General features: G+C 42.4%; 1 protein-coding gene and 2 long non-coding RNA genes across 4 annotated transcripts; 1 reads left to right on the plus strand and 2 right to left on the minus strand.

The window, feature by feature from the left end:
- Positions 1-1,883: 1,883 nt before the first annotated feature.
- Positions 1,884-27,421, minus strand: scaf1 (SR-related CTD-associated factor 1). Of its 2 annotated transcripts, XM_007541982.2 has the most exons (7): positions 27,239-27,421; positions 24,572-24,659; positions 19,272-22,738; positions 18,708-18,790; positions 18,210-18,515; positions 2,710-2,838; positions 1,884-2,558 (listed from the first exon to the last, which is right to left on the minus strand). In XM_007541982.2, exons 3-7 carry the CDS (start codon positions 22,669-22,671, stop codon positions 2,400-2,402), a joined length of 4,077 nt encoding a protein of 1,358 aa, XP_007542044.1. In that variant the 5' UTR covers positions 22,672-22,738; positions 24,572-24,659; positions 27,239-27,421; the 3' UTR covers positions 1,884-2,399. The 2 variants fall into 2 exon arrangements, with proteins under 2 accessions (XP_007542044.1, XP_007542045.1); XM_007541983.2 differs by lacking the exon at positions 24,572-24,659.
- LOC107834516 (uncharacterized) lies at positions 10,105-15,544 on the minus strand. Its single transcript, XR_001660307.1, has 2 exons — positions 15,471-15,544; positions 10,105-10,307 (listed from the first exon to the last, which is right to left on the minus strand). It is a non-coding gene; the product is annotated as an uncharacterized LOC107834516 (long non-coding RNA).
- On the plus strand, positions 15,608-16,157 carry LOC107834515 (uncharacterized). Its single transcript, XR_001660306.1, has 2 exons — positions 15,608-15,672; positions 15,751-16,157. It is a non-coding gene; the product is annotated as an uncharacterized LOC107834515 (long non-coding RNA).
- Positions 27,422-27,633: the final 212 nt, after the last annotated feature.

Below are 27,633 nucleotides of genomic sequence, written 5' to 3' on the forward strand. Positions count from 1 at the left end.
AAATTGTTTCTTTAAGAGGATTACTCGTAATCTGTATTTTTGTTTAATTAGAAATTATTTTCTTTATAACTTTCTGTATAGAAATGCTTGACAAGTTACACTTCCTTGGTTGTTGTACTATAATTTGTATGGTAAAATTCTGGTAGGAACAGTGACCAGTAATTTAGCATAAGTTTTTTTTGGGGGGGAGGGTTTACAATAAAATGTCAATATATCATACAGTCTGGATGTGTTTTTCACTCATGTAGATATTATGCCTCAGTCAGCATGACCGTATTTACTACGGCAAAACCACATTTTATTTTTTTTAACATATTTTAGGAAGTACGGTATTTTACCGTATTTTAAAAATACGGTAAAATCCTGCATTTACAAAATACGGTAAAAAACTGGCAGCTGAGTTGCCAGAATTTTACCATCTTTATACGGTAAAATTTTGGTAACCAAAAATGCCAGTTTTTTACCGTATTTTAGAAATACGGTAAAATTCTGGCAACCAAAACTGCCAGTTTTTTACCGTATTTCCAAAATATGGTAAAATACCATATTTCCTAAAATGTAAAAAAAAATTAAAATGTGGTTTTGCCGTAGTAAATACGGTCATACTGCCTGAGGCATAATATCTACATAAGAGAAAAACACAGCCAGACTGTATGATATATTGACATTTTATTGTAACCCCCCCCCCAAAAAACCTTATGGTAAATTACTGGTCACTGTTCTTACCAGAATTTTACCATAAAAATTATAGTACAACACACAAGGAAGTGTAAATTGTCAGTATTTCTATACAGAAAGTTATAAAGAAAATAAATTCAAATTAAACAAAAATACAGATTACGAGTAATCCACTTAAAGAAACAATTTGTATTAAAAATTTCAGTTAAAAAAATAACCAATTCTATTTTCTGTCCAGTTTCCTCACAGTATTACTGAGATCTGGAAAACAAAAACAAAAAAACAAAAAACAGCATGTGTCCACATAAGAGATAACCTATTGTAGAAGAAAAACCGGTGATAAAACGATTCTTGTTCTGGGTTGAGCGAAACAAGTCACTGAGTTCAGACTTTGCTCAGGATGGTTGGAGTCTTCCCAGTCACAGGTTGAAATTGAGACTCACATGTTGTCAATCGGGTGTTTCCTCTCTGCTGGAAAACAAACAAAGCAAAAGTTAGAAAGATGCACTACATGAACATCATATAAATGCACCATTCGCTTAAATGTTTGTTTCACCTTTGTTGACTTGCATATGGACACAGGTACTTCAACCAGGAGGTGTGATCATTTCTGACTGAAAAGTCAGTAGTTTTAAACCTTTGTTTGTTGACTATAGGTGTGATCCTCTCTGCAACCAGACAAAATACACAAACAAAAAACATAAATAAAAACAAATATAACTGTTTTAGGCAATTTATGAAATAGATACTCACCATTTATCCGAGTCTCATGAAGCCCAATAAGTTGTCTTCAACCATTTATGTAAGTTACAATTCCTGCAAGCTAGCAGAAACAAAGCTGTAAATGTGAACACGTTTCATACAGCCAAACACATAGATACACCTGAGACAATTTATGCTATGTTAGTTTTTCTCAGTCACTTTTGGTGGATTTCTCAAGTAATTGTTGGCATTTACAAAACAGTAAACGCATTTCTCAAAACAATTTGTAGAAACAGCAAAAATAGCATTTGTTTGCTTGAAAAATCCTTAGTTCAGCTCTCAAAACTCTGTCAGTTAACATATCAGTNTCAATAAATGGTCTACAAAGTCAAAAAGCTGGACAAGACCCAATGGAGAAAACAGTGCAGTATAATCTTAGTGAATTTAAAGACAGACCTTTGTGTGCGGAGCTGAAATAGAAAAATAAAACAGTACTGCACAGCAATTCTCAAGCAATGTTTATATCTGGGAATCCAAGTTATTTTATAAAGACATTTAGTGATTTTCCTCAACTTCTGAACCACATGCACACAATACATAGAATAAAAAGAAGTCAGACAATACAATGGATCTGAAGTGTCCAACTCAGAGAAATGGGATAGTGTCTGTATGTGGAGTGTCCTTGAGCATTTTCCAACTGATTATTGGTGAGTGGAACATCAGTTGGAACATCTCCCCTTCTCTATTAAAAAGCCAAAACATCTGCTCCAATAGATAGAGGCAACAAAATGTAACTTTCATAGAAGTGCTGGACTGCAGCTAATCACAGTCAGCAGAATTCGCTTCCAGAAACACTTCATTCATGATCAGTATGAGTTATATTTACATAGAACATGGAAATAAGAGAACAGGTGGCATGAATGTGCAGACAAAGTTTCCAAAACAATAATAAAATAAATGAAACCAGTCACTGTAGTGCTCAGACACTGAGCTGGATGGTTGTTACAAACAGACTTCTCTCAGGCAGAGGAATGTAGTGTTCCCTGCTCCCTGTCTTCTCGCTCTTCTTCATCCATTTTGCGTCCGTGTTTCCGGAAATATTTGTAGCGCTGAACGTACAGTTTTACAAGGTTGCTGACTTTGACTGGGTTTATTTCTCCAGTACGGCTATGGCAAATCTGAGAGAAAAGCAAATAGTTAATCCTGGTTTCAAATGAATTAACAACACAACACTTTACATCAATCTTGCAAAGATTTAAGAGGTTTCACTTTTTCCATGCCAACATCACATTCAAATCGCAATCCATTGATTTGGATGCTTACACTGACCTTATGTACAGCCTTTCTTAGGATGTCTTTATATTCTTCCTTATTGATGTCTTTGCGCTGGTAGTAAGGTTTGATGGCAAGCTTCACCTCCTCCACTGCCCGCTCTTGGGTGTGTAGTTTCTTCAGATACTTAGAGAACAAAGTAGTAGTCATGTTAACAAAGCTGCAAAATTTATGGAATACAAGCATTGTAGATTTTACTTATCAACAGTCAAAAGTAGTAATACTCCAAGAAGTACATACACTCTACCAATATTTTACAAAAATCCTTTCATCAATTTGATGGGAAACAATTGTCCAGTCCAGCAGCAAAATTAAGTCCTTTATAATTGAATCGGGAGATCTATTCAGTGAATATTACCAATGTGAAATGGTAGAAAACTGTAGCATAAAGAAATGTACAAAAAACTGACCTTAAACTTCCTTGCTCATGCAAATACCCTAATTTTACACAAGACTTGTATTCCACATATTGCCTCCTGAGATTATGTAAGTGATTAGGAAGATATCTTAAAATGTGTAAAAGATTTAGTAACATTTAAATTGCATTTTAATGCACATTCTCTAAAATAATGATGTTGAACATAGTTTCTGTCCATTCTGTGCACATACTGTCCATACTATGTGCACTTGGCACCAGGGTACCCTTTATTGGACAGACCTGTGAAGATGCTGTTGCAGTAATCAATGCGGTTAAAGATAAACGCGTGGATGAGTTTCTCTAGATCGTGCTGAGACATTAGTCCTCTAATCCTGGACATTTTTTTCAGGTGACAGAAGGCTGACTTTGTTACTGTCCTCTCTAAAGGTTCAGTTCAGAGTCCATCACTACTCCCAGGTTTCGGGCCTGGTCACGGGTTTTCAGTTGTAATAACTGAAGCTGTGCATTGATTCTAGTTCACTCCTCTTTAGGTCCAAAGATAATAACTTCAGTTTTATTTCGGTTCAGCTGGAGAAAGTTTTGGCACATCCACGCATTTATCTGTTCTAAGCATCTTTTCAGTGATTCGATAGGTTCAGAGTCACCTGGTGACATCATGATGTAGAGCTGTGTATCATCCGCATAGGTATGACAACTACACTTATTTCCTGTTATAACCTGAGCTAGTGGGAGCATATAAATATTGAAACGAAGGGGTCCTAGGATTGATTCTTGGGGTACCCCACATGTGACCTTTAACCTCTCTGATGAGAAGTTTCCGATTGAAACAAAGAAATCCCTGTTCTTTAAGCAATACTCAAACCAGTTGAGCACTGGACCAGAGAGTCTGACCCACCAGTCGATTCAGTGAAATGTCAGGGTCAACAGTGTCAAAAGCTGCACTGAGGTCCAACAGAACCAGCACTGTGGTTCTCCCATAGTCTGTATTTATATGGATGTCATTGAACACTTTTACAAAGGCCGTCTCCGTGCTGTGGTGAGCGTGAAAACCAGACTGGAAGGAGTCAAAGTGATTGGTTATTGTTAGGAAGTTATTTAATTGTTTAAAAACTGCTTTTTCAATAATTTTGCAGATGAATGGGAGGTATGAGATCGGCCTGTAATTCTGCAGTAGTGATTTGTCCAGATTGTTCTTTTTTATCAGTGGTTTGATAACTGTTGTTTTCAAAGCCTGGAAACAACAGTTTCCAGGCTTTGAAGAGAGCGATGAGTTACTATTTGGATCAGATCATTAGCAATGACAGGCAAAACTTTCTTAAAGAAATGTGTGGGTAGGACATCCAGACAGCAGGAACTGGAGTTTAATTGACTCATAATTTCTTCTAGGGTTTTATAATTAAGTAGTTGAAATTGGGTAATTTTTCCTGCATTTGTTTCGTTTGGGCATAGCATTGGTACTGGCTTTGGAGTGGATGTGCAGATTAATCCTCTGATCTTTTGAATTTTCTCTGAGAAGAAACTGGAAAATTTGTTGCAGGCGGCATTAGATTGCAGTTCAGGTGGTAACGTCATAGGAGGGTTTGTGAGCCTGTCAACAGTAGCAAATAGAGCTCAAGCATTGTTAATGTTTTTGTTTGACATCTGCAAAGAAAGCCTTCTTTGCATGTTTTAGTGTTGAGTAATAGCTATGTAGTCTTTCTGTATAGATTTCATAGTAAACGTGAAGTTGAGTTTTACGCCATTTTCGTTCGGCCTGGTCTTGCAGATTGAACTGTTAGTGCATTTCTCCATGGAGATGTCTTCCTACCAGACACAACCTTCACTTTAATGGGGCAATGTAATCAATGATATCTGAAAGTTTGCACTGAAAATCATCTACCAACTTATCTACATCATGATAGCTTAAGGGCAAGGAAGAAGAGTAGATTTGATTAAATGTTTCTGCTGTGTTTTCTGTGAAAGGACGTTTTGTGATAGTAGCTTTTTGTACAAGTGGGTGAACGGATAAAGAACTTTCAAAGATTACCGCGAAGTGATCCGACAGGCAACATCAGTTACAGAGACATTGGAAATATTCACACCCTTACTGATAACCAGGTCCAGTGTGTGTCCATGAGTGCGTGTTGCTTGTTTGACATGTTGTGTTAAACCAAAACTCTCAAATATATTAAAGAACTTTTTGCCTCTCTGTCTTGGGGGTTGTCAACATGAATGTTGAAATCACTAACAATTATTAAACAATCATAATCAATGCATATGAGAGATAGAAGTTCATTCAAGTCAGTAAAGAAATTTTCCACATATGTTGGAGTTTTGTATAAAATTAGTGTCAAAGTTCGTTTGTGGTCTTTTACCTCAATTCCAAGATACTGAAAAGACGTGAAATTACCCAAAGAAATTTTACTACAGTTTATGGTATTCTTAAATATTGAAGCCACACCTCCTCCTTTTTTATGTTTTCTATTCTCACTTTAAAAAAATGTATGTAGGAGGCGCTGATTCAGTTAGTACGATTGGTTCATTATTGTCATTCAGCCATGTTTCTGTCAGAAATAAAACATCAATATTATGCTCGGTGATTAAATCATTAATTAATAGAGCTTTAGCACAGAGAGATCTGGTATTTAAAAGAGCTAGTTTAAGTGACGTGGGGGCTGAAAGTTCTTCAGTCTGAGGTTTGAATTAAGACCACTGTCTTTTGCATTTCTGCTTTTTGTAACTTTTCTTGTAGTGATCCAGACAGGTAATGTCCTGCTATGTAATGTCGGGGGACAAGACACATTCTGGAGGAAGACAAGTGTAAAGATAATATCTGGACCCCGGTCTCAGACGTCAGAAACGCAGAGCGCTGGATCCTCAGGGAGGTCAGAGGCAGGTGGCTTAGATGAAGTGAGGTCTGCTATGGGAGCGCTAAGGAGAGACGTTCCGAGGTAAACCTATTCATTCAATCCATCTGTAAATCTGAGAAACTGGTCCAGAAGACATTTCTTCGTAGGTATCTTGTGAATGAGTGGAGGAGCAGGGAGGGAGGGGGGGTGGTGGAGGAGAGGAACCAGTTGCTCTGTCCCAAGTCGATGTTTTATCAGTTTGCTTTGGAATAGTTTGCTCCTGATACATGGAGGGTTCCATCCTAGTCAGACATCCTTGAGCCTGTTCTTCTGAATCGATGATCACATTGTTGTTCTTGTTGATAAAATGAAAAATATTTGCAGTGAGCAGCCTTATTCCATGTTTGTTAAGATTGCGTCCGCCTCTTCCAAAGAAGTGAAAGCGCTGCCAGTAGATCCAGAGGTTATCGATGAAGGTCACTGAGCTGGTAGAGCTTTAATCATCCATTTGTTTATCATGTCCAGCCTGGAATGTTTTTCGTCTCCCCATTGAGGTGATGGAATTGGACCACTGAGAAATAACTTCATTTTTTTATTTTCCTATAGTGTCCAGAAGAATATTAAAGTCCTTTTACAGAATCTCTGATTTTTGCTTTGCCAGATCGTTGGCTCCAACAAACACAACTAAAGTCTCAGTATTTGGCTTATCAGTGGTTAGAGAGAGTAAATCAGATACAGTGTCACCAGGAAAAGAAACCACTCTCATTTTCTTGGGATTGCAAACATGACTGATTCCATTTACTGTCTCATCTCCAACAATAAGCACTCTTAGCATACCTTCTGTTTTCCTGGTGGTCATTTTGTCCTTTGGAGCTTTGTGGGATGGATGTGTTGGTTTAGCCTCATTGTTGATGTTTGAAGGTGGGTTCTCACTCAGAGGCTCAGGATGGAGTACAGAAAATTCCCACGGAGTCAGAATATTTTGAGGCTTGGGCTGGTCGCTTTGTCCTTGGGAACGGGGTTGGTGTAGCCGTTTTGGTTTCAGCTGCTTGCTATTCTTTGGCGGAGCAGGTGTTGAAGTTGAAGGTGGGTTCCAGCTCAGAGCTGGAACCCACCCTGCTAGTTCTCCCTGTTAGAGAGAACTAACAGGGAGTTAGTTCTCCCTGTTAGTCGTCTCATGGGATCTGCAGTGTGAGACTTTTGTTTCGGCTTGGCGCCCTGAGCGTTCCAGGTGAGCTGCTTGGTGCAGGGTGTACGACCTCTCCGCTGATTTGAGAAAGAGTTGTTTCATTTCCACAGATAGCGTTTATCTCAAAGTTCACCTCCAGCCGTTGAATCTTCATTTCTGTAGACTGAAGTCTTTGTATAATACTGCTGGGGTCGAACGGAGGCATTTTGCCCTGGTTCAAAGGCAAAGATAAAACGCTGGATTATGTCAAGAAAAGGATGACAGCTTCACAACCATTCTCCTTTCACTCACCACCTTCACAGGGTTGCATAGGGGATGGCATCCTATTATTATTACTATTATCTTTCTAAAAATTCCAAACACCATTGAAGTTTGTCATTGCTGACAAAACTTGAAAGAGTTTAAGGTAAGGTAAGGTAATTTTATTTATATAGCACATTTTCAGCAACAAGGCAATTCAAAGTGCTTTACATGAGTTAAATGGAAATACAAACAAAATAACAAACCAAAGAAAAAGAGGAAAGGACACATTAGGGCAAATGGGAACATTCAGACATTCAGACAAAACAAAGGGGCAAAACAAAGACATGAGTGAAGGTGGTGACGTCAAAGGGCCATGAAGCCAGGTGGCTGTGGTCCCTGGCATAGTCTGACAGAGGTGTTTGTGATCAAGGAATGATGTCCTTAGGAGCGTTCAACTTCAAGGCTCTATGGAAAAAAGACAGGACAAAAACAGAGCAAGCAGGGCAGGCATGGGCAGGGAGGGAGCAGAGGACAAAAGTGTCCGCCTTCATTGAGAGGAAGAGAGAAAGATAGTGTAGTACTATATATATTCTCATCACACCACAGGTTTCTTACCATGTCTCATGACTGCCTGGATTTTGCAGATGTACTTCAATGTGCAGCTGTGCTTGGATCATCTCCATTTATTTTAGCTACTAATATATAAGATCTTTTACTTGTTATGTTTTTTCAAAACCTGCATTGTTGCGTTTCAATGGGAATTGACCTTCCAGTTATGACAGAGGTCTGCAGCAACTATATTTCAGCTAGATTTATAGATTATGCCAGTCAACAGCAACAATTCTTTCAGAAAATTTAAACCTGTATTTCTGTTCTCTAAATTGCAAAGCATTAGAAATGTTTGGGGTTTCTAATAAAATGAAGAACCGTGAAGTTATTTAAATCCTACATTAATAAGATTTTTGGGACTTAATTTTTACACCTGTGGAATATTGGCAAAATTAGAAATATATAGAAAAGGACTAACNGGTAAAAATAAAAGTGAGAAAATCTCCCAGTCCTTAGGTTTGAAGTAATCCAGTTATGATGTCGATAATGTAAATATAACTATAAAAACTGTGACTTTAAAAATAATTCACAGGCAAAGTTATCAGTAAGGACGAGAGAGAGCAGGATAAGCTGTTCCTCCTTCAGCTGCCAGCACAGAAGTGTGCAGAAGGGTCATGGAGGGTGTGTGGGAGTTTGCCCAACCCGTCTACATGTATTTTGTGGACTTGGAGAAGGCGTTCGACCCTGTCCCTCAGGGAGCACTGTGGGGAGTTCTCCAGGAGTATGGGGTACCGGGCCCTTTGATACGGGTTGCCAGATCCCTATATGACCAGTATCAGAGTCTGGTCTGCATTGCCAGCAGTAAATCGGTCTCATTGCCGGTGAGGGTTTGACCGCCAAGGCTGTCCTTTGTCACCAATTCTGCTCATTACTTTCATGGACAGAACAAGTCAAGGTATTGAGGGGATCCATTTCGGTGACCTTAGGATCGCATCTCTGCTTTTTGCGGATGTTGCGATCATATTGGCTTCATTGGGTCATGATTTAAAGCTCTCGGTGGAGCGGTTCGCAGGCAAGTGTGAAGCGGCCGGGATGAAGATCAGTGCCTTCAAATCCAAGGCCATGGTCTTGAGCTGGAAAAGGGTAGAGTGCCTTCTCTGCAGTGTGAGACTTTTGTTTCGGCTTGGCGAAACAGGTGGGGTGTCCAGCCCCAAGTCGTGGACTTTAAGTATCTCAGGATCTTGTTCACGAATGAGGGAAGAAGGGAGCGGAAGATCAACAACATTAACCCTAACCCTCAGGGAGCACTGTCAGGGGTTCTCCAGAAGTATGGGGTACCGGGCCCTTTGATACAGGCTGTTAGGTTCCTATATAACCACATCTATGGTCATAAGCTTTGGGTCATGACCGAAAGAACGAGGTCACAGATACTGGCTGGAGGAACTGGCCCAAGTGGCTGGGGAGAGGGAAGTCTGGGCCTCTCTTCTTAGGCTGCTATCCCCGCGACCCGACTCCAGATAAGTGGAACAAGATGGATGAATGGATGGATAGGTTTCCTAAAATCCAAATTGGCAGTATCCCCTGTCCTATTTGTGATTTGGCGGTGAGAAGATCTGTAGTTTGGAATTCACTTCCTGTTGATTTAAAGTCTGTAACCAGTTTTAGTACATTTAAAAATCAAACAAAACTCTGGTTATGTCAAAAACAGAACTGTATCCATTTTTGATGTACTATGTTTCACTGTAGATGTCAACATTATGTTGTGCTATTTTAAATGATTATTACTTACATTTTTAGAGCTACTGTTTAAAAGCCCATCCAGGGACAAGTGCTGCGAATTAACTGTAGCTATTGCACTATGACTGCTATGGGACTGCTGTTTTGTTCAGTTTGTCTATGGCAATGTGTGTCTGTCTCTATCAAATAAACTTAAATATATAGAAGGCTTTCTTATGAATGTAAAAAGAAGGTTTGTGTTAGGTTGGGTTTTTTTTTCTGTTTTGCTTTTTTTTCCTCTCCTGTTCTGTCCTGGATTTTCTGGGAAGCTGCCATTTCCCTTCACAGCCACCAGATGTCACCACTGGGCGGAGCCCCTGGAGAAGTGTGGCGGCCAACCTGTAGACACACCTGTGTCTCATTTGCGAGAGCTGAGGAGGTGCTTCATAAGGACCGAATAGCTGACACTCCAGTGCCTGAGTGTTTGCCTCTACTGGTAAACGTTTCCTTAGTGAAAGCCTTCTACGATTGAGCTCGTTTTTTGATCGCTCCTTGTGTTCTCCCCGTCAGGTATCCTTGTGGTCATCCTGAGACTCCTCGAGGTGGACAAGCGTTCCTGTCTGGATTTCCCTTGTGTTTCCTCACGACGCCATTGGTGTTACCAATCGGTTGCCTTCCCTCGTGCACTCACCTCCCTGGTCCCTTCCCGTGGATTCCCTGCGTCTCGCCACAAGCTGGGCTTGCCGGCGCTTCATGCCCCGGGAGTTAGCCATCGGAACCCTGCTCGGATGTCAGCTCGCTCCCCTCACCAGCTACGAGGCTTACACGCTCGCTCTCCAACGGTAGCCCATTCCTCCAGCCGCCACCACCGACAAGACCTAATCCCGCCTTCAAGTAAGCATTCTCTGAAAGACTCTCGGAATCATTTCCTTGGATCTGTCCAGTTTTTCACTCTGCTTTTCTCATCTACAGTCCGACGACCGGTTTCCCTCCACTCCCAGGTTTCAGGACTGCTTCCCCTGAGCCCCACCACCTTACCCCAAATAAATATTATTGTTTTCATATCGCTTCTTTTAGTGTGTTCTTGCATGTGGGTAACCCGGCTAGAACCCAACATGACAGAACACTCAGGCCAGCAGCCTACCCCAGCAGACGCAATAAGAAGGGCTTTATCGGAACAACACGCTCTCATACAGTCACATGATTCAGCTTTAAGAGAGTTGGGAAATAGACAGGCCGAAACAAACCGTCGGCTAACTGAGTTGTCTAACTTTTTGCAAGGTTCAGTTCAACAGGCGCAGCCTCCAGCCCAGCCTCACCTGCAGCCCCAGACCCGCCAGTCCGTCCCACGTTTTCGGAGATTCAACCGCCAGCCCCCAAGAAGTTCACAGGTGATGTGCACAAATGTGGGGGACTTATGTTACAATGTTCCATCATTTTCAATTACTGCCCTCAGAGTTTCCCACACGACAACGCTAAAATAGCTTATGTGCAATCCCTGCTGTCCGGTCGAGCTCTGGCTTGGGCCGAGGCTAGGTTTTCCTCCCCCACTGATTTTGGTTGTTCTTATTCAGATTTCATTAAAGAATTAAAATGGGTGTTTAGTCAAGAGACTGACCAGACTTCAGTTTCCCGAGAACTTTGGAACCTAAAACAGGGACAAAGAACTGTGTCCGATTTTGCCATCGACTTCAGGATAAAGGCAGCAGCCTCTAAATGGGATGCTGCTACACTTAAGAGTGCTTATTTCCATGCATTGAGTGAACAGATTAAAGATGAGTTAGCTACTCTGGATGAACCTGAAACTCTAGAAGAGTTTATAAGTCTGACCATAAAACTGGATAATAGAATTCGGTCTCGAGCCAAGGAGAGAAATCGCCGAAATCCTTCAGCCAGAGCCCCCCTTCAAGCTACCCGTTCTAGTCTCCAGGAAGTACCAAACCCCTCGGAGACCTCAGAACCTGAACCCATGCAGCTGGGTAACACTCGCCTGACACCTGAGGAGAGGCAAAAGAGACTAGTCTCTCGGTTATGCTTGTATTGTGGGGGTCCCAACCATTCCATCACTAACTGCCCCGTACGTTTAAACCTGCAGGCCCGGCGGTAAAGACGAGGAGGCTGCCGGCGCAACCCATGGATAAGAAATCTCGTCTCCTTATTTCTGCTACACTTTTCCATCGCCATCAATCTCTTCCTCTGGCTGTTTTCATTGACTCAGGTTGTGAACAAAATCTAATTGACTCTACCCTTGTTGAACAGCTAGGTATCGCTACAGAACCACTTCCGGTTCCTCTTCGGGTTTCAGCCCTAAATGGGGAGATCCTGCCCAGGATAACCCAGAAGACTAAACCCGTCCGTCTTGTGATTTCTGGTAACCATTCAGAGCTAATTTCTTTTTTTGTTTTCCCCGCAGTCAGCTCCTCTGTAGTCCTGGGGTTCGAGTGGCTACTCGCACATAACCCACAGATAAATTGGAGAAAAGCTACTATTGAGTCATGGGCCAGTGAGTGCCATGCAACCTGTCTCCACTCTGCCGTCCCTCTGACTTCTTTAACGGCAGAGCAGCATGGGGCCGATCCCCCTGACCTTTCATCTGTTCCCCTCGAATATAAGGATCTGGCTGCGGTCTTCAGTAAGAGCAAAGCACTCTCTCTACCCCCCCACCGCCCCTATGATTGTGCCATAGATCTGCTACCCGGAGCCCCACTACCCAACAGCCGACTTTATAATATCTCCCGTCCTGAGCGTCAGACCATGGAGAAATACATTAATGACTCGTTAGCAGCAGGCATTATACGCACTTCATCGTCACCCCTTGGTGCAGGGTTCTTCTTCGTGGGGAAGAAGGATGGGTCCTTGAGGCCCTGTATTGACTACAGGGGGTTGAACCAGATCACCATTAAGAATAAATATCCTTTACCTCTTCTTTCCTCAGCCTTTGACCCCGTCCAAGAAGCCACCATTTTCTCCAAACTCGATCTCCGCAACGCCTACCACCTCCTTCGCATTCGCGAGGGAGATGAGTGGAAGACGGCATTCAAGACACCAATGGGACACTATGAATATTTAGTTATGCCGTTTGGCTTATCTAATGCACCTGCCTTTTTCCAAGCCCTCGTAAATGATGTTCTCAGAGACTTCATTAATGTGTTTGTCTTCGTTTATCTAGACGACATACTGATTTATTCCAAGTCCCTGGAGGAACACAAGATGCATGTCCGGAAGGTTCTCCAACGTCTTTTGGAGAACAAACTGTACGTAAAGGCAGAGAAGTGTGAGTTCCACCGATCATCCGTTACCTTCCTGGGCTACATCCTTGAGAGCGGGCAGGTAAGACCCTCAGGGGACAAGATCAGAGCTGTGTTGGACTGGCCTACGCCCGAGACCCGAAAACAGTTGCAGCGGTTCCTGGGTTTTGCCAACTTTTACTGCCGTTTCATACGAAACTATAGCCAGACAGCTTTACCTCTAACCGCGCTCACATCCACCAAGTCAAGTTTTACCTGGACCCCTCAAGCAGAGGAAGCCTTCAACCGTCTCAAGAACCTGTTTGCTAACGCCCCTGTACTAGTCCAGCCCGATACCACTAAACAGTTCATCCTTGAGGTCGATGCTTCAGACTCTGGAGTGGGGGCTGTGCTGTCTCTGAAAAAGATAATAAGACTCACCCCTGTGCATTTTTCTCTCGCAGACTTTCGCCAACTGAACGCAACTATGACGTGGGGGACAGAGAGTTACTGGCTATTAAGCTCGCTCTAGAGGAATGGCGACACTGGCTAGAGGAAGCTGAGCATCCCATAGTAGTTTGGACTGACCATAAGAACCTGTCTTACCTTCAGTCAGCTAAACGCTCCAACCCTCGACAGTCTCGCTGGTCATTATTCTTTTCACGATTCAACCTGTCCATTTCTTACCGTCCAGGTTCTAAAAATGTCAAGCCTGACGCCCTCTCAAGACTGCATGCACCTGATGACTCTGAGAAGGAACTTGCTCCCCCCCAGCTGCACGGTGGGAGTGGTTACCTGGGAGGTTGAAGACCTCATCCATCAAGCCCAGTTAACCAAGCCTGTCCCTGAGTCATGTCCACAGGGAAAGACGTACGTCCCTACCTCCGCTCGATCCCGCTTCCTGCAGTGGATACATTCTTCCAAGTTTTCCGGACATCCAGGTATCAGTTGAACTATTGGGTTGGTCAACCGAAGGTTCTGGTGCCCATCAGTTCATAGAGATGTCAAAGAGTTTGTGTTAGCATGTCCAGTCTGTTCCAGGAACAAGTCCTCCCATCAGCCACCTACAGGATTACTCCAGCCGTTACTCATCCCCAAGAGACCCTGGTCTCACATCGCTATTGACTTTGTCACTGGATTACCTCCATCGACGGGTATGACCACCATTTTCACTATCGTTGACCGCTTTTCCAAGTCTTGTCATTTTGTTCCCCTTCGCAAACTTCCCACTGCCGCTCAAACTGCCATGCTTCTCATTAAACATGTTTTTAAGTTACATGGCATCCCTCAGGAGATTCTTTCCGATCGGGGTCCTCAGTTTATCTCCCAAGTTTGGCGACAGTTTTGTTCCGCCCTAGGGGCAAAAGTGTCATTAACCTCTGGTTACCATCCTCAGACTAACGGCCAGACGGAGAGGTTGAATCAGGAGCTGGAGGCCACGCTGCGTTGCCTGACTGCATCTAACCCTGGAGACTGGGCTCAATATCTACCTTGGGTAGAATATGCTCACAACAGTCACTTTTCAGCAGCTACAGGTTTTTCCCCATTCGAGGTCTCCCTTGGCTACCAGCCCCCTCTCCTGCCATCCGATGAGAAGGACATATCTGTCACTTCAGTACAGCATCACATTCGCCGTTGTAAAAAAATCTGGTCAGAAACCATCACTGCACTTAATAACACAGCCGCTCAGAACAAGAAACAGGCTGACCGGAAAAGAACCTCTGCGCCCACTTACGTGGTCGGTCAGAAAGTCTGGTTGTCTACCCGGGACATACCCCTCAAGTCCATGTCCAAGAAATTGTCTCCCAGGTTTATTGGCCCGTTTGAGATAGTGTCAGTCATCAGTCCGGCAGCTGTGCGCCTTCGTCTTCCTCCCTCCCTACGTGTTCATGCTACTTTCCATGTCTCGCAGATTAAACCTGTCCTGTCCAGTGATCTGTGCCCTCCGGCCGAACCCCCTCCTCCCACCCGTTTTATTGACGGTCATCCTGCATACTCCGTCCACCATATTGTAGCTTCCCGTCGGCGTGGTCAGGGTCACCAGTACCTCGTTGACTGGGAGGGCTACGGTCCGGAGGAACGCTCTTGGGTTCCCCGCTCCTTTATCCTTGGCCCCTCCCTTATTAGTGATTTCACCGCCTCTCAGCCTTCCTCCTCTTCTCGGCCGCCAGGTGGCGTCCGTTGAGGGGGGGTACTGTTAGGTTGTTTTTTTTTTTTCTGTTTTGCTTTTTTTTCCCCTCTCCTGTTCTGTCCTGGATTTTCTGGGAATCTGCCATTTCCCTTCACAGCCACCAGATGTCACCACTGGGCGGAGCCCCGGGAGAAGTGTGGCGGCCAACCTGTAGACACACCTGTGTCTAATTTGCGAGAGCTGAGGAGGTGCTTCATAAAGACCGACTAGCTGACACTCCAGTGCCTGAGTGTTCGCCTCTACTGGTAAACGTTTCCTTAGTGAAAGCCTTCTACGATTGAGCTCGTTTTTTTGATCGCTCCTTGAGTTCTCCCCGTCAGGTTTCCTTGTGGTCATCCTGAGACTCCTCGAGGTGGACAAGCGTTCCTGTCTGGATTTCCCTTGTGTTTCCTCACAACGCCATTGGTGTTACCAATCGGTTGCCTCGTACACTCACCTCCCTGGTCCCTTCCCGTGGATTCCCTGCGTCTCGCCACAAGCTGGGCTTGCCGGCGCTTCATGCCCCGGGAGTTAGCCATCGGAACCCGCTCGGATGTCAGCTCGCTCCCCTCACCAGCTACGAGGCTTACCCGCTCGCTCTCCAACGGTAACCCATTCCTCCAGCCGCCGCCACCGACGAGACCTAATCCCGCCTTCAAGTAAGCATTCTCTGAAAGACTCTCGGAATCATTTCCTTGGATCTGTCCAGTTTTTCACTCCGCTTTTCTCATCTACAGTCCGACGACCGGTTTCCCTCCACTCCCAGGTTCCAGGACTGCTTCCCCTGAGCCCCACCACCTTACCCCAAATAAATATTATTGTTGTTTTCATATCGCTTCTCTTAGTGTGTTCTTGCATGTGGGTAACCCGGCTAGAACCCAACATGACGGTTTGCATTTCTAGACAAATAAGGTGAAATATTTATTAGCTAATGAAAACCTGAATATTAATTTTCCAATCCAGAAATTCTGTATTTGTGTGTCTTGTTAGATAGATAATCCTTCTGGTGGAATCATTACTAAAGGACTTTAAGTCTAAAATACATTGGTATTATGCTCACATCTGGACTTAGGTTTGTTCATAATGGTTCAGGATGATACATTCATCTTTGGCTTAAACTGATTATGACTCTTAGTTTATCTAATGGAATCATTTGTGGAATCTGTAGGAATAGTTTGGTCTTGTCAAAATATGGTCTAGAACAGGGGTGCTCAATACGGTTGATCGCAGGAAGGTTTTCAGTCGATCTCGGCAATAAGTGACAAACTGAACGCCCAGGACGCTGATGCCAGCACTTCTTCTTCTGACTGGCTTATCAAAATATTCACTAAGATCCTAAACGTTTGAAGCTTCATTAAAGAATAATAATTTTAAAAAATTCATTGAAACGTGTTAAAATTAATCATCTCAGTAATTATTGTTTCAACAAGGTGTTCCGCAATTCAGTGCGTTTCGGTTCCATTAACAAAAAAAAAGGAAAAAAAGGCGACTCAAAGACTGACTGAAGAGCAGAGCAGGAGTTTAAATTAGCTACTCAACCACCGCTGTGTTCATGAGAGGCTTATTAATAATCGAGAAATAAATATTAAGCCTGGAAACATGATATTGTAAAGGACTGAATGTTGTGTTTTTAATGTAATCTCTGCTCAGCTTGCAGGGCGCAGACGGTTGCCACGTGTGGCGGTAATCAGATTTTTATATTGTATATTGTTTTAGTTTTTTTCACTCACCGGCAACGAGCACGACTGGCAATGCAGACCAGACTCTGACACTGGTCATATAGGGATCTGGCAACCCGTATCAAAGGGCCCGGTACAATTTGGAACTAAATATGTAGCTTCCTAACTAAATGTTTAGTTTGACTTTAACGGGTGTGCTTAAACAACAAAGAGAGAGAATAAAAAGGTAGGAGTGGTTTTGAGTTGATCGTCTGTTCAGGTTGTTTTACCTTTGTTTACCTTTGCTGTGGCACTTTACAGTCACTGTAGTTTCTAAACGTTCAATAAGCGACAAACTTGGACTAATTACCTCGTTCGTTTGTGAGTATTCACAACAAACATCAAATAGGACAAATATATTTCATTAAGTTTTAACAAACAAATGGGTAATTATGTGAAATTAAATGAATTATATCCTGAATTCAGAAGATTTGCCTTTACTGGGCTCTTTGGTTCCTCCTATCAGTCTGTAGTTTCTCATACTGATGTCATCAAACCAAATTTCAGATCTACTGATCTGATCTACCATGACTGACTGGTAGATCAGTCATGGTACCTGATGCATCAGGTTTGCAAACCTGCTGGCATCAGGTTTGCAACCAGCTTCTGACTGAGAAACCAGTAACCTCCTCCCAGTGTCAGAATGAGGAAGAAACTGCATTAGGTTTTCTATCACTTTATTATTTCTGCTGTAAATGATGTATATTCACATATGAAATAAGCCAGAGTTTAATTTACAATTTTTATGTCTTCGTGTCATGAGGTAGATCTCAGCCGGCTAGTGAGAGAAAAAGTAGATCTTGGTCTCAAAAAGTTTGGGCACGCCTGGTCTAGAGATATGTTTTCATCACAATTCCACGGTACATCCTACCTCCAGGATTCTGTACTGAAATGGCAATCCACATGATATACAGCGGAACCAAATGTATCCAAATTAAATTATAATGCATGTAAATAGTGTTAGCATGGGTTTTATAAAAAGCTGCTCCTACTGAAGGTTTCACCATGATGGTGCATTCTCTGCTAGAGCGTTCTATGGTACAAACAAGAGCAGTAAAGGAGTTACATCATCAAATTTATTTATAATTACATCATAGCCTTTTGAATTCCAATCAAATCCAAATCCTAAAGATTATCAACCCTATTTCCTCTGCATTATGCTTAAGCTTTTGTGATCAGAAGTTTGCATCTACTCATCATGGGAATCATCAGTTCAAATGGTGAAATGAATATCTAAATAAATGCTGTAGATCTAATCATTACATTAACAATCAACATATTAGCTTCTCTCAGCTAACATGAGCTGAGAGAAGCTCATATTAGCTTCTCTCAGCTCATATTCTCTCAGCTGTAGGAATAATCATTGCATTCCTCTTCGAAATGAAAACAATTGTATCATGTTATACTTTTCTTTTTTTATTTTTTATTAATACTGTCAGTATAACTACAGGCCACTGTATAAAACCACTTAGTCATACCTTATCTGAATCTTTGTTCTCATTTTCCCATCTGGCTTCACCAGAGCTTCCTGTCACTCCTGACAACCCCACAGGTAGCATCGGCGGTGGGGTCTGTGCACATCCACCTCCTAGGGAGGGGTGCAGGTGAGATGGGGGCGTTTTGGTGCATCCCACCAAAGGGAGAGAGCTGTGGAGGATGAACTGGGCTGGGCTCAGACCAGCTGGTGGAGGCACAGTGGGAGGTGGAGGGATTTGGGTGGATGAGGAAGTTGAGGAAGGAGGAACGTGATGCTGGGATTGGTTCTGGTTGGAATGGGACAGAATCTGCATGTGCGAAACCAAATCAATGAACAATTAGAGGTTACTTGAATTGAAAGTAAGAGTAGCTGTAGATGGTTCCTTTTTTGAAACTTTTTCTAGGTTTATTTTTGCTAAATTCTTGAATGTATTGTTTTTCTGATTTTGTTGAATAATCACATTTTTATATTGTATATTGCTTTAGCCTTTCTCACTCACCTGACTGGTTGCTTGAATGAACTCCTGTGCTTTCGCCCTGCTGGCAATATTGGCCTCCTCCATTTTGAAGAGTAGAGCCGTCACTGACAGAATAATAATTTACACAGGTGAGCATGTATTCCTAAAGATTCACATACAAACATAACAGAAATATAATGTTTAGAAGCTAAGAGTTTATAATTGTGAACTCTAACAACACTCCTATGAATTATGATCATTGGGCGACGGTGGCTAAGGAGGTAGGAGTTGTAACTGGTATTATCCTGGTTCAAACCCATGCTCTGTCTGTCTAAGTCGTCGTGTCCTTTGGCAAGACACTTCACTCGCCTTGCTTGCTGTTGGTGGTGGTCATAGAGTGCAGATTGTGTGGCAGTCTTCCCCAGGGCAGTTGTGCTAGAACGTAGCTCAGTGTGTGAATGGGTAATGTAGAGTAAAGTGCTTTGGAGTAGATAATGCTACATTTAAGAACATACCATACATGGCATTCAAATGTTCAAGATTCATGTTTCTGAATAATTCAGAAGAGTATGGCAAGGTTCTGTTCAGGTAGGAGTACAAACTTACATGCTAAAACACCTCCAGTTGTACAGTCCACTCCTGTCTGAAGACTCCAGGGCAGAGTAGGTGCTGCTGGTGGAGGTGGAGGAGGTGGTGGTGGCAGCTTACTGGCAGAAGAGGAGGATACTGAGGATGAAGAGGAGGGGTCAGTGGAAGTGAGCGACAGCGAAAGAGAGGTGAGGCCTGCTGATGAAGATGAGCAAGGAGGCGAGGTCAAAGATTTTGACAGGTCTTCTGGAGGGGGAGGCTTTACAGTCTGTGTTGACAGGGTACTTCCAAGACCGGCTCCCTGGGAAGTAGACAGGCTCGATGGACTGGAAGCTGGGGGAGAAGGGCTATTCTGATCTGGGCAGTCCTCAACTAGAAAAGCGGGCTCTGGTGTCTTACAACTGCTGTCCACAGTTTGAGAGTCAGGGGAAGACTCTCTGGTGTCCCGCAAGGGAGCATTCGTTGGAGGCGGTGTGTGTGGTGGAGAGGAGGAGGGTGGGAGAACACTGGTGGAGGAGGATGTAGAAGAGGAGGATGAGGGGCAAGGCGGAGGGCCAGCTTGACCTGTATGTGGACCGACTAATTTACTCCCCTCTCCAACAGCTGACGGAGCATCAAAGGAGGCTCCAGTCCAGCCTTCTAATGTGGATTTTTTTTGGCTCCTTTCACCAGCAGCCATACTAGCTGTTCCAGCTTTTTTACTGGTTTTCTTAGCTAAACGGCGGCGACGCTTGGTTGCCAGAGATGATGAGGGGGAGGATGCAGAAGAAGAAGTAGATGTGATGGAGCTTGGTTTTGTTTTTTTGGATTTCAGTCCAGCAGGGCTGGCTAAGGATGATGGCGGTCCAGACAGGCTGCTTCGTTTTCCCATACCAGCTAGATCTTTACCTCGGCCACCTAATGACAGGGGCTCTGAGCAAGGCTTCAGGAATGGAGATCTGCTTTCATTGTCTCTACAAAAGACTACGGCAATAGAGCCTCCAACCACTGAACCCCCTGCTCCCGCTCCTGTACCCCCTGGACCCAAGAGGTCCATGCTTAATTTTCCAGAACCAACAGAAGCTCCAGTGGTACTGCTCACTCCCTCTCGCACCAAGACCGACACTTTGGACTGAAGTTTGCCTTTCCGACTGCTGCTGCTCTCTTTCTTGGATTTCCCAGAACTAATTAAATCTTTTCTGCTGCTTTTGTCCCGGACTTTTTCCTTTCCTACTTTTCTGGCTCTCTTTGCTGATGTGAGACCAGGAGTGATGGAGGTAGGACCTGAAGTCACTGTCAGTGAGGACAGGCATTTCCCTGTTGTTTTATTAGAAGAGGAAGGGGAATCTAACTTCTTTATTGTGTGAGACTTCTTTTTTGAATGACTTTGTCTGGCTTTAGGAGAAGGTTTTGCTTTAGGGCTTGGGATGGGTGGTTCTAAAGGCAGTGCAGCAGGAGGTGTATCTTCCAAAGATGGGTAATCTGAGTCCAGAGCTTCTCCATCTAAAGACAACATATCAATTTCCAATTTGTCAGAGTAGCGATCTGACTCATAGCCGTGATACCTCGGTGGGGAGCATGACCGTGAGCGGCCACAAACACCTTCCCGTTCCTCTGTGTCTTCATTTGATTGCCATTTTCTTCTTTTCCTCTCCTCTGTGGGACGGCAAGGAGATGCTGCTGTAAGTCTTGGTGAGCCTGGGACTGTGGTGGTGGTAGTGGTGGTTGTCACTGTAATGGTTCGCTTAATAGCAAAGAGGTCAGAACCATTGAGGTCTTGAATTGATGGCGGGACAACAGGGCGACCATCCCGTCGATGTTCCCTTTCATGCTGCCTGTCTCTATTACTTTCTCTCTCCTCCTTACTGCTCTTACGCTTCTTTGGAAGGCCCCGCTCTCTGCTGCTTGAGTGCAGTTTACCCTTCTTTTCCCTTTCCCTCCTTCTAGTATTAGAATCTCGTACTCTCTCATCTTTCCTGTGACTGTTGCTGTGATTATGATGCCTGTCTCTTTCCTTATCTCTGCCTCTATCCCTTTCTCGGTCTCGATGACTTTTTCTGCTCCTGTCTTTCTCTCTTTCTCGTTCCCTGTGTCTTTCTTCAGACAGACTTGAAAAAGAGCGTCGCGAGTGCATTTCTTTTCTTGAAGAGTGATGTGAGACTTCAGGGCTGTCATGTCGCCTCTTCTTTCCTTTCTGACTGCTGCTTCTGCTGCTCCCCCTTGTTTTAATGTCCTTTCCATCCTTTTGTCCTCGTCCTTTCTCTTTGCTCTTCTCGCAACCTTCCTCTTTTCCCTTCTTTCTCTTTTTCCTTTTGACAACCTTTTCCCCTGGCTTTCTTTCTTTGCTTTTTTGTCTGTCGCGATCATTAGAACTTTTGGAGGACTTGCGATTCTTGCTTGTTTGCTCTACAGGAGGCGTGGCAGGAGAGGCAGATGTGGAAGCTTGAGGAAGGGAAGGAGGCAGTGGTGGCTGAGAAGATGGAGGGGAAGAGGCAGGAAAGGACAGATATCTTTCCTTCCTCCTGCTGACCAACTTCCTTCTCAAATCCTCCACTCCGACAACAGGCTCATCTTCAAGCTCCCTGTCATCTTCCCAGTTTCCCTCTGTGCACACAGACACAAACCCATCTCCATCCAGCACACGCAAAATGCGCTCTGGTTTCGAACCAAAGAATGAAATATTGGGAGAGTTCAGAGGAAGGGGTTCCTCTGAGGGCCTCTTTTTAGCTCCATCTCTGTCAGCAGCTGCAACTATCTCTCCCTCCTCTATCTCAGAATGCTCTGAGTCAATGCCTTCTCTTTGCCCCCGGGTTTTGAAGCTGCTGCTTTCCACTCTCCTCCTCAGGTGCTGTTGGCTGGTCAGACTGGGGCTCAGTGGATCCATCAAAATCTCTGTGGAATCTGGAGGTTCTTCATCTTTGATATCATTTATTTCAGCAATTTTCTCTAAGACCTCATCTCTGTCAAGCCCATCATCCACATTTGACTGTGGAGAGCCAGTTGGATCAAAAGGGTCATATTTCTCCCCATGCCTTTCCTCCCCCATCAGATTTCTCTCTTTCTCTACATCAGTTGGACTGTAAAGATTGTACATCCCTCCTTTCCCATCATCTTCTTCACAGCTATTGCTTGCCTGCATTGCCATGTGAGGAAAGCGCAGTACTGAGGCGTTATTGTACATAGATGTGGCAAGTGGTTGTGTGGAAGTAGAAGAAACCCTGGCCACCTCACTCAGACGTGTTACATTGTTTTTATACACTGAGGTATTGGCACAAAGAGAGGACGATGAAGATGATGGTGAAGACGGCTCAGAAGAAGGCGGTGACGGAGACGAGAAGGGTGAGCAGGGAGGAGGGCTTCTGGCGGTTTCTCCAACCTCAACTGGGGAAGAGGAGGGTGATGACCTCCTTTTAAAGTCCGATGCTGAAGTCGAGTCCATGGGTTGGGAAACCCCGTAATATAAAGGTCAGCCAAGGCCACACAGCATAAAAGGTCCAGGCAAAAACCTAGCAGAGAGCAGACATGATACTTAAATAACATGATAATCTTTGTACTTTGCAGAAGTATTTAAACTTTTTCACATTTTGGGCAGTGCATAATTGTGAAGTGAAACAGAAAATTGTGATGTGCAATTGTATTCTGCTCCCTTACTCTGATACCCATAAGTAAATCAATCAAGATTATTTGTAAAGCACAATTCAGCAACAAGGCTGTTCAAAGTGCACAGCCAACAATTCAAACATTACATTTTGCCAAGGCTGTCATTAAACAACGAGATGTTGGTCAGTGTTTCTTTTTTTATGGTTCAAGAGCAACTATAAATAGAATCCAATGCAACAAACTGGAGTTACTTCATATAGTTTACTTTCTGCAGAACTGTTGATAAACTTGTCTCCACTGGTATCTCTGATCACTCATCTCAACCCAAATCTTTGCATAAATCCTATATCAGATTTAAGTCAGGGTTCTGTCTGGGTTGCTTCAAAATGTTATGTTGTTGTTGGTTGACCATTTTTTTTTAAACTTTAGTTGTGTTTTGAGTCAATGTGACACTGAAGCCACTAATGCTGTTCAAGATAAGGTCTCTGCAGATTTCTTGATGTTGTTGCAGGCAATCTTGATTATAATCCTTCTTTATGATGCCGCTTTCTCTACAGCAGCTTATTCTGTCGGCTAAAAAAAAAAACACACCTGAAGCATTGTTTCCACCACTATTCTTGACCATGAGGATGGTGTTCTTTAAGCAAGGCTTTCCCTTTATGTTAGCATGAAAAGCATTCATAACATTTAAAATATAGTCGCTGAAAATTATTGCTCCCCAAATGCTCCTATGCAAATATGAATATTGTACACACTAATATCATAATGAGATATTTCCAAAAAGTGTGCAACCTCAATGGCTTTAGGGGTGATCACTGTATTCTTTTTCATCTCTCACCATTAGCCTTCCCTATGCAGGTGTTAATTTTGACTTCCTACTATGTCATCTGAGAATTTCCAGAGTGTGGAGCATCTTTTATTTTTAAATAATACTTTTTGTTTTGACTGATGGTACTTAAAGATATTTCCTCAGAACAATGCTGAGTTAAATGTAAGAGTGGAGTGTGCCAAAGCTGTTTCTTTAATCAGAAAAGATTACATACTAAAATGAAATTATCTGTTGTGTGAACATTGTAATTTTATATGTGTTTGTCTGTGTGTGTAAAAAGACATTACGAGTAGGGTCTATGTGAAGTATGATAATTGGGTTGGGGAGGACAGTGACTGTAACAACATGAATTGGTACCCAGATCTGTACTACATGTCAGCGTGGACTTAAAGTTCTTTGCAGATAAAATTTCTAAGTAAGTTAGCTATTAGATATGATCCTTAGGTTGTATCTTTATGTTTCTGTACACATCTTGAGATTTTTGTGTATATATGTTTCATTCTACAATATTTTACCTAAAACCATCTCAGTGCTGGCCTCCTTGAGTCAAACAGTGCAAAATTTGCCTGGGACAGGGTTATGCTTTCACAGGGGTTTAACTATATATCTGTACTCATCCTAAAGTGGTTCATACCCCTGACACGTTGACATTCAAAGTTACAGTGTGTAGCTTTCACAAAAATCTGTTATTTACTTATTTGTTAAAGCCGTCACTATCTTATGACAGTATGAGACAGATAATCTGTGAAAAGCTCAAGCTCTTCTACCTCCTCCCTGAGCTACTATTACCATCTGAAGAAATGCATCTCTCCCAGTCAAACACTTCCAGAGCCAGCAAGGGCGTCTCAGTGCTGCTGATCAACCTCATGTTCTCACCGATAAATGTGTTAATGGAGGAGAAGCAACTTACCGTTCCAGGAAAACTGTTTATCCGCCGTCATCAGTGGCCATGCTAACCAGACTGAGCATTCATGGCAGCCTCAGTTGTAGTGAACCAGCTGTAGCATATCAAAGAGAAAGGGAGAGGTTGAGCAGAGTCGGTTGACAGCAGTAAGGCCCTCCTGCTGGCTCTGACTGATTGTTTCTGACAAAGCAGTGCATTTGTTCAGATGACAACAGGACCACAGGAAAAAGGCAGAGGAGCTCAATTTTTTCATAGATCATACTGTCACAACACTGACAGTTTCAATAAATATGCAAATAACATTTTTTAAAATAAAAGTTACACACAGTTGCTTTAAAGTCAACTTTTAATTTAACATTTTTTTTCTTCAAACTGGAAGTAAGGGAAATATGCAAAAATTTGATCAGCAATCATAAGAAGGATTTGAGTGCTATGGTTTTCCAATTGATAAGAGGACGACAAGTTGAATTCTGTATAAAAGCATTTTTTAAAACAATGCATAGTCCAGTATTTTATCCTATGAGTGATGCCAGACTCATTAGAAGCAAACTTCATATTTTAAAAAAGGTCATTTTAAATCTAAATCTACAAAGGTTATAAATAATTTTGGGGTTAACTGTGTATGTTCCAGAAAATTCATGCTGTATATCTCCCTAAACACTACCTCCTCACTCTAATACATGGTTCTGGTGGCAGGATCATGCTGTGGGGATGTTTTTTCTTCACTGACTAACCTCCTTGTCCTCAAGTGAACAATCCTGGATCACTTTCCATCAGGATAACCCTCCAAAAATACTGCCATTCCTACATTGGAATTGTTTAGACCAGTGTTTCCTGACCCTGGTCCTCAAAGCACACTGCTCTGCATGTTTTAGGTGTTTCCATGCTTTAATATGCCGGATTCAGATGATTATAGTTTAGCAAACGTCTGTTAATCAGTTATTAGTTGAAATCTGCTGAGCTGAAGAACACAACTACACTCAAGTAGCGTATTAATAAGTATTCTGAAGATAAATTCAGAATCATGACAAGATATTGTATTGGATATAAGTCACTCAACTTTCAGGATAAAAAATTACAGATCAGAGGTCAAGCTAGTATTCTTATATTGCAATAGAAGGAAATGAGTAGCCAGACAGTCTTGCAAAAATTATTATTGTTTAATATTATTATTATTATTTTTGTTGATTTGAATGTCAAAATAAGTACAAATTGTACATTAAGAAAAAATCGCAAGAATAATGGGATAGAGAAGAACATTCTGCATTTTATTATAGTATCAAAAGAGAATTTAGAAAATGTAATAGAATTAAAAAAGAAGATATTATATTGAGGATGACATTTGGTCATACAGGATTAAACAGTACTCTTAAAATAATCAATAAACATAGTACAGGTTGTTTTAATTATTGTGGATAAATAGAAACAGTACAATATATTTCTTTGGAATGTGATACATATGTTTAAGAAAGAGAAGTATTAATTGGAAAATTAAATAAGAATAAAAGTAAATTACATGTAATTGAATAATTTCAAAGGTCATCTGGGGTATGTAGTTTCTATCAGCATTTTAAGTTTTTGAAGAAGAGCAGGTATTTTGGGAGGAACATAGTAACAATAAAAAATTTCAACCATACTCGAATCTGGAAGGTGGCAGTAATGCACCTTAAGCTGTTTGCCAACTGCCAAAAGAAAAAGAGAAAGAAAGAGCAAAAGAAAGAAGAAAAAATAAAACAAAACAAAGCAACAACAAAAACACCTAAAACATGCAAGGCAAGGTGCCGTGGCGACCAGGGCTGGGAAACACTGGTTTAGCCCACAACATAGGGAGGAATTATCCAGTCCTTAACTAACTGAGAATCCGAAGTAAGACTTAAACTGATGTTTTTCAGATGTTCTCCAACCAAGCTGAGTGAACCTGAGTGGTTTTAGAAAGAGGAATCAGAAGATATTCCATTTACAGACGTTGTGGTACAGGCAGCCTAAAAGAAGTGCAGGTGGACTTTCAGTGAAAGATAATCTTCTCAGGGACCACTGTCCTGCATATTTTAGATGCGTCTCTGTCCCAGAACACCAGATTCGAGTGATTGCAAGACCTCCTCTTTGCCATCAAGCGCTACAGATGCCTGTTAATCGCCCCGTTATTCAAGTCAGGTGTGTGGCAGAAGGGAAACACCTAAATATATAAGGCAGTGGTCCATGAGGAGCAGAAACTAATACTTTAAAGGCAGAAACACTGCCTTTAAAGTATTAGCTCAGGAGGGGAGGGAGGATTATACAAATACACCAATAAGTTGTCATTTTTATTGGCAAAACATTTAAGAATGTTGTATCATATTCCTTCTAATTTCATATTCCTTCTAATTTGAATTAATCAAGCTCGGTGACGGGATCATTACTTTTACTATTAGGGCTAGGGAACATCTAGCATGTAGCAATACGCTGTTAGCATCACTGCTGACGCCGCTGGTTGCCGGCCTATTCATTTTCATAGTTAAATGTCGCATACATCTAGAAAAAAACAACTCTATTCCTACTGGGAAAAAATGACTTCGTGGTTAACTGATTAGCTCCAATAAAGCAATTCAGAATATGGAAACATTCAGCTAGCTGGGTAACCACTTTACTCTGACAAACCCATGTAGTGAGAATGGCTGTGTGCTAACATGCTACCTTGACTCGAATAGTCTGACGGCGAATCCTCCGTTGTTCATCCACCTGACCTATATTAGGCCGTTAAATCAACCAAATGATCAAAGTTTTATTTGCTAATGTATCAAAAGCGGAGGAGCCCTGCTCTATTAGTCGCCGCCATCAGCCTTCCCCAGAAGCCGGACGACAAAGAATTATGGGAAACAGAGTTTTTGCGTGTGTTCGTCACTCCTGTTGGCTTCCCAATAAAATTTAAGCCCCAAATTCAAAGAAAACATTTCCTTACTACTATTAGACAGTAATGTGGCCTTTTTGTTAAACAGTATGAATATATCACTATACTCAGAAATAGTCTAGGGGCTTAACCCACAGAAAATTAATAATAAAAAAATAGTTTGCGCACAATCGTTTCTCTT

This window comes from Poecilia formosa, unplaced genomic scaffold (genome assembly GCF_000485575.1).
Source record: "Poecilia formosa unplaced genomic scaffold, Poecilia_formosa-5.1.2 Scaffold647, whole genome shotgun sequence".
NCBI classification, from domain to species: domain Eukaryota; kingdom Metazoa; phylum Chordata; class Actinopteri; order Cyprinodontiformes; family Poeciliidae; genus Poecilia; species Poecilia formosa.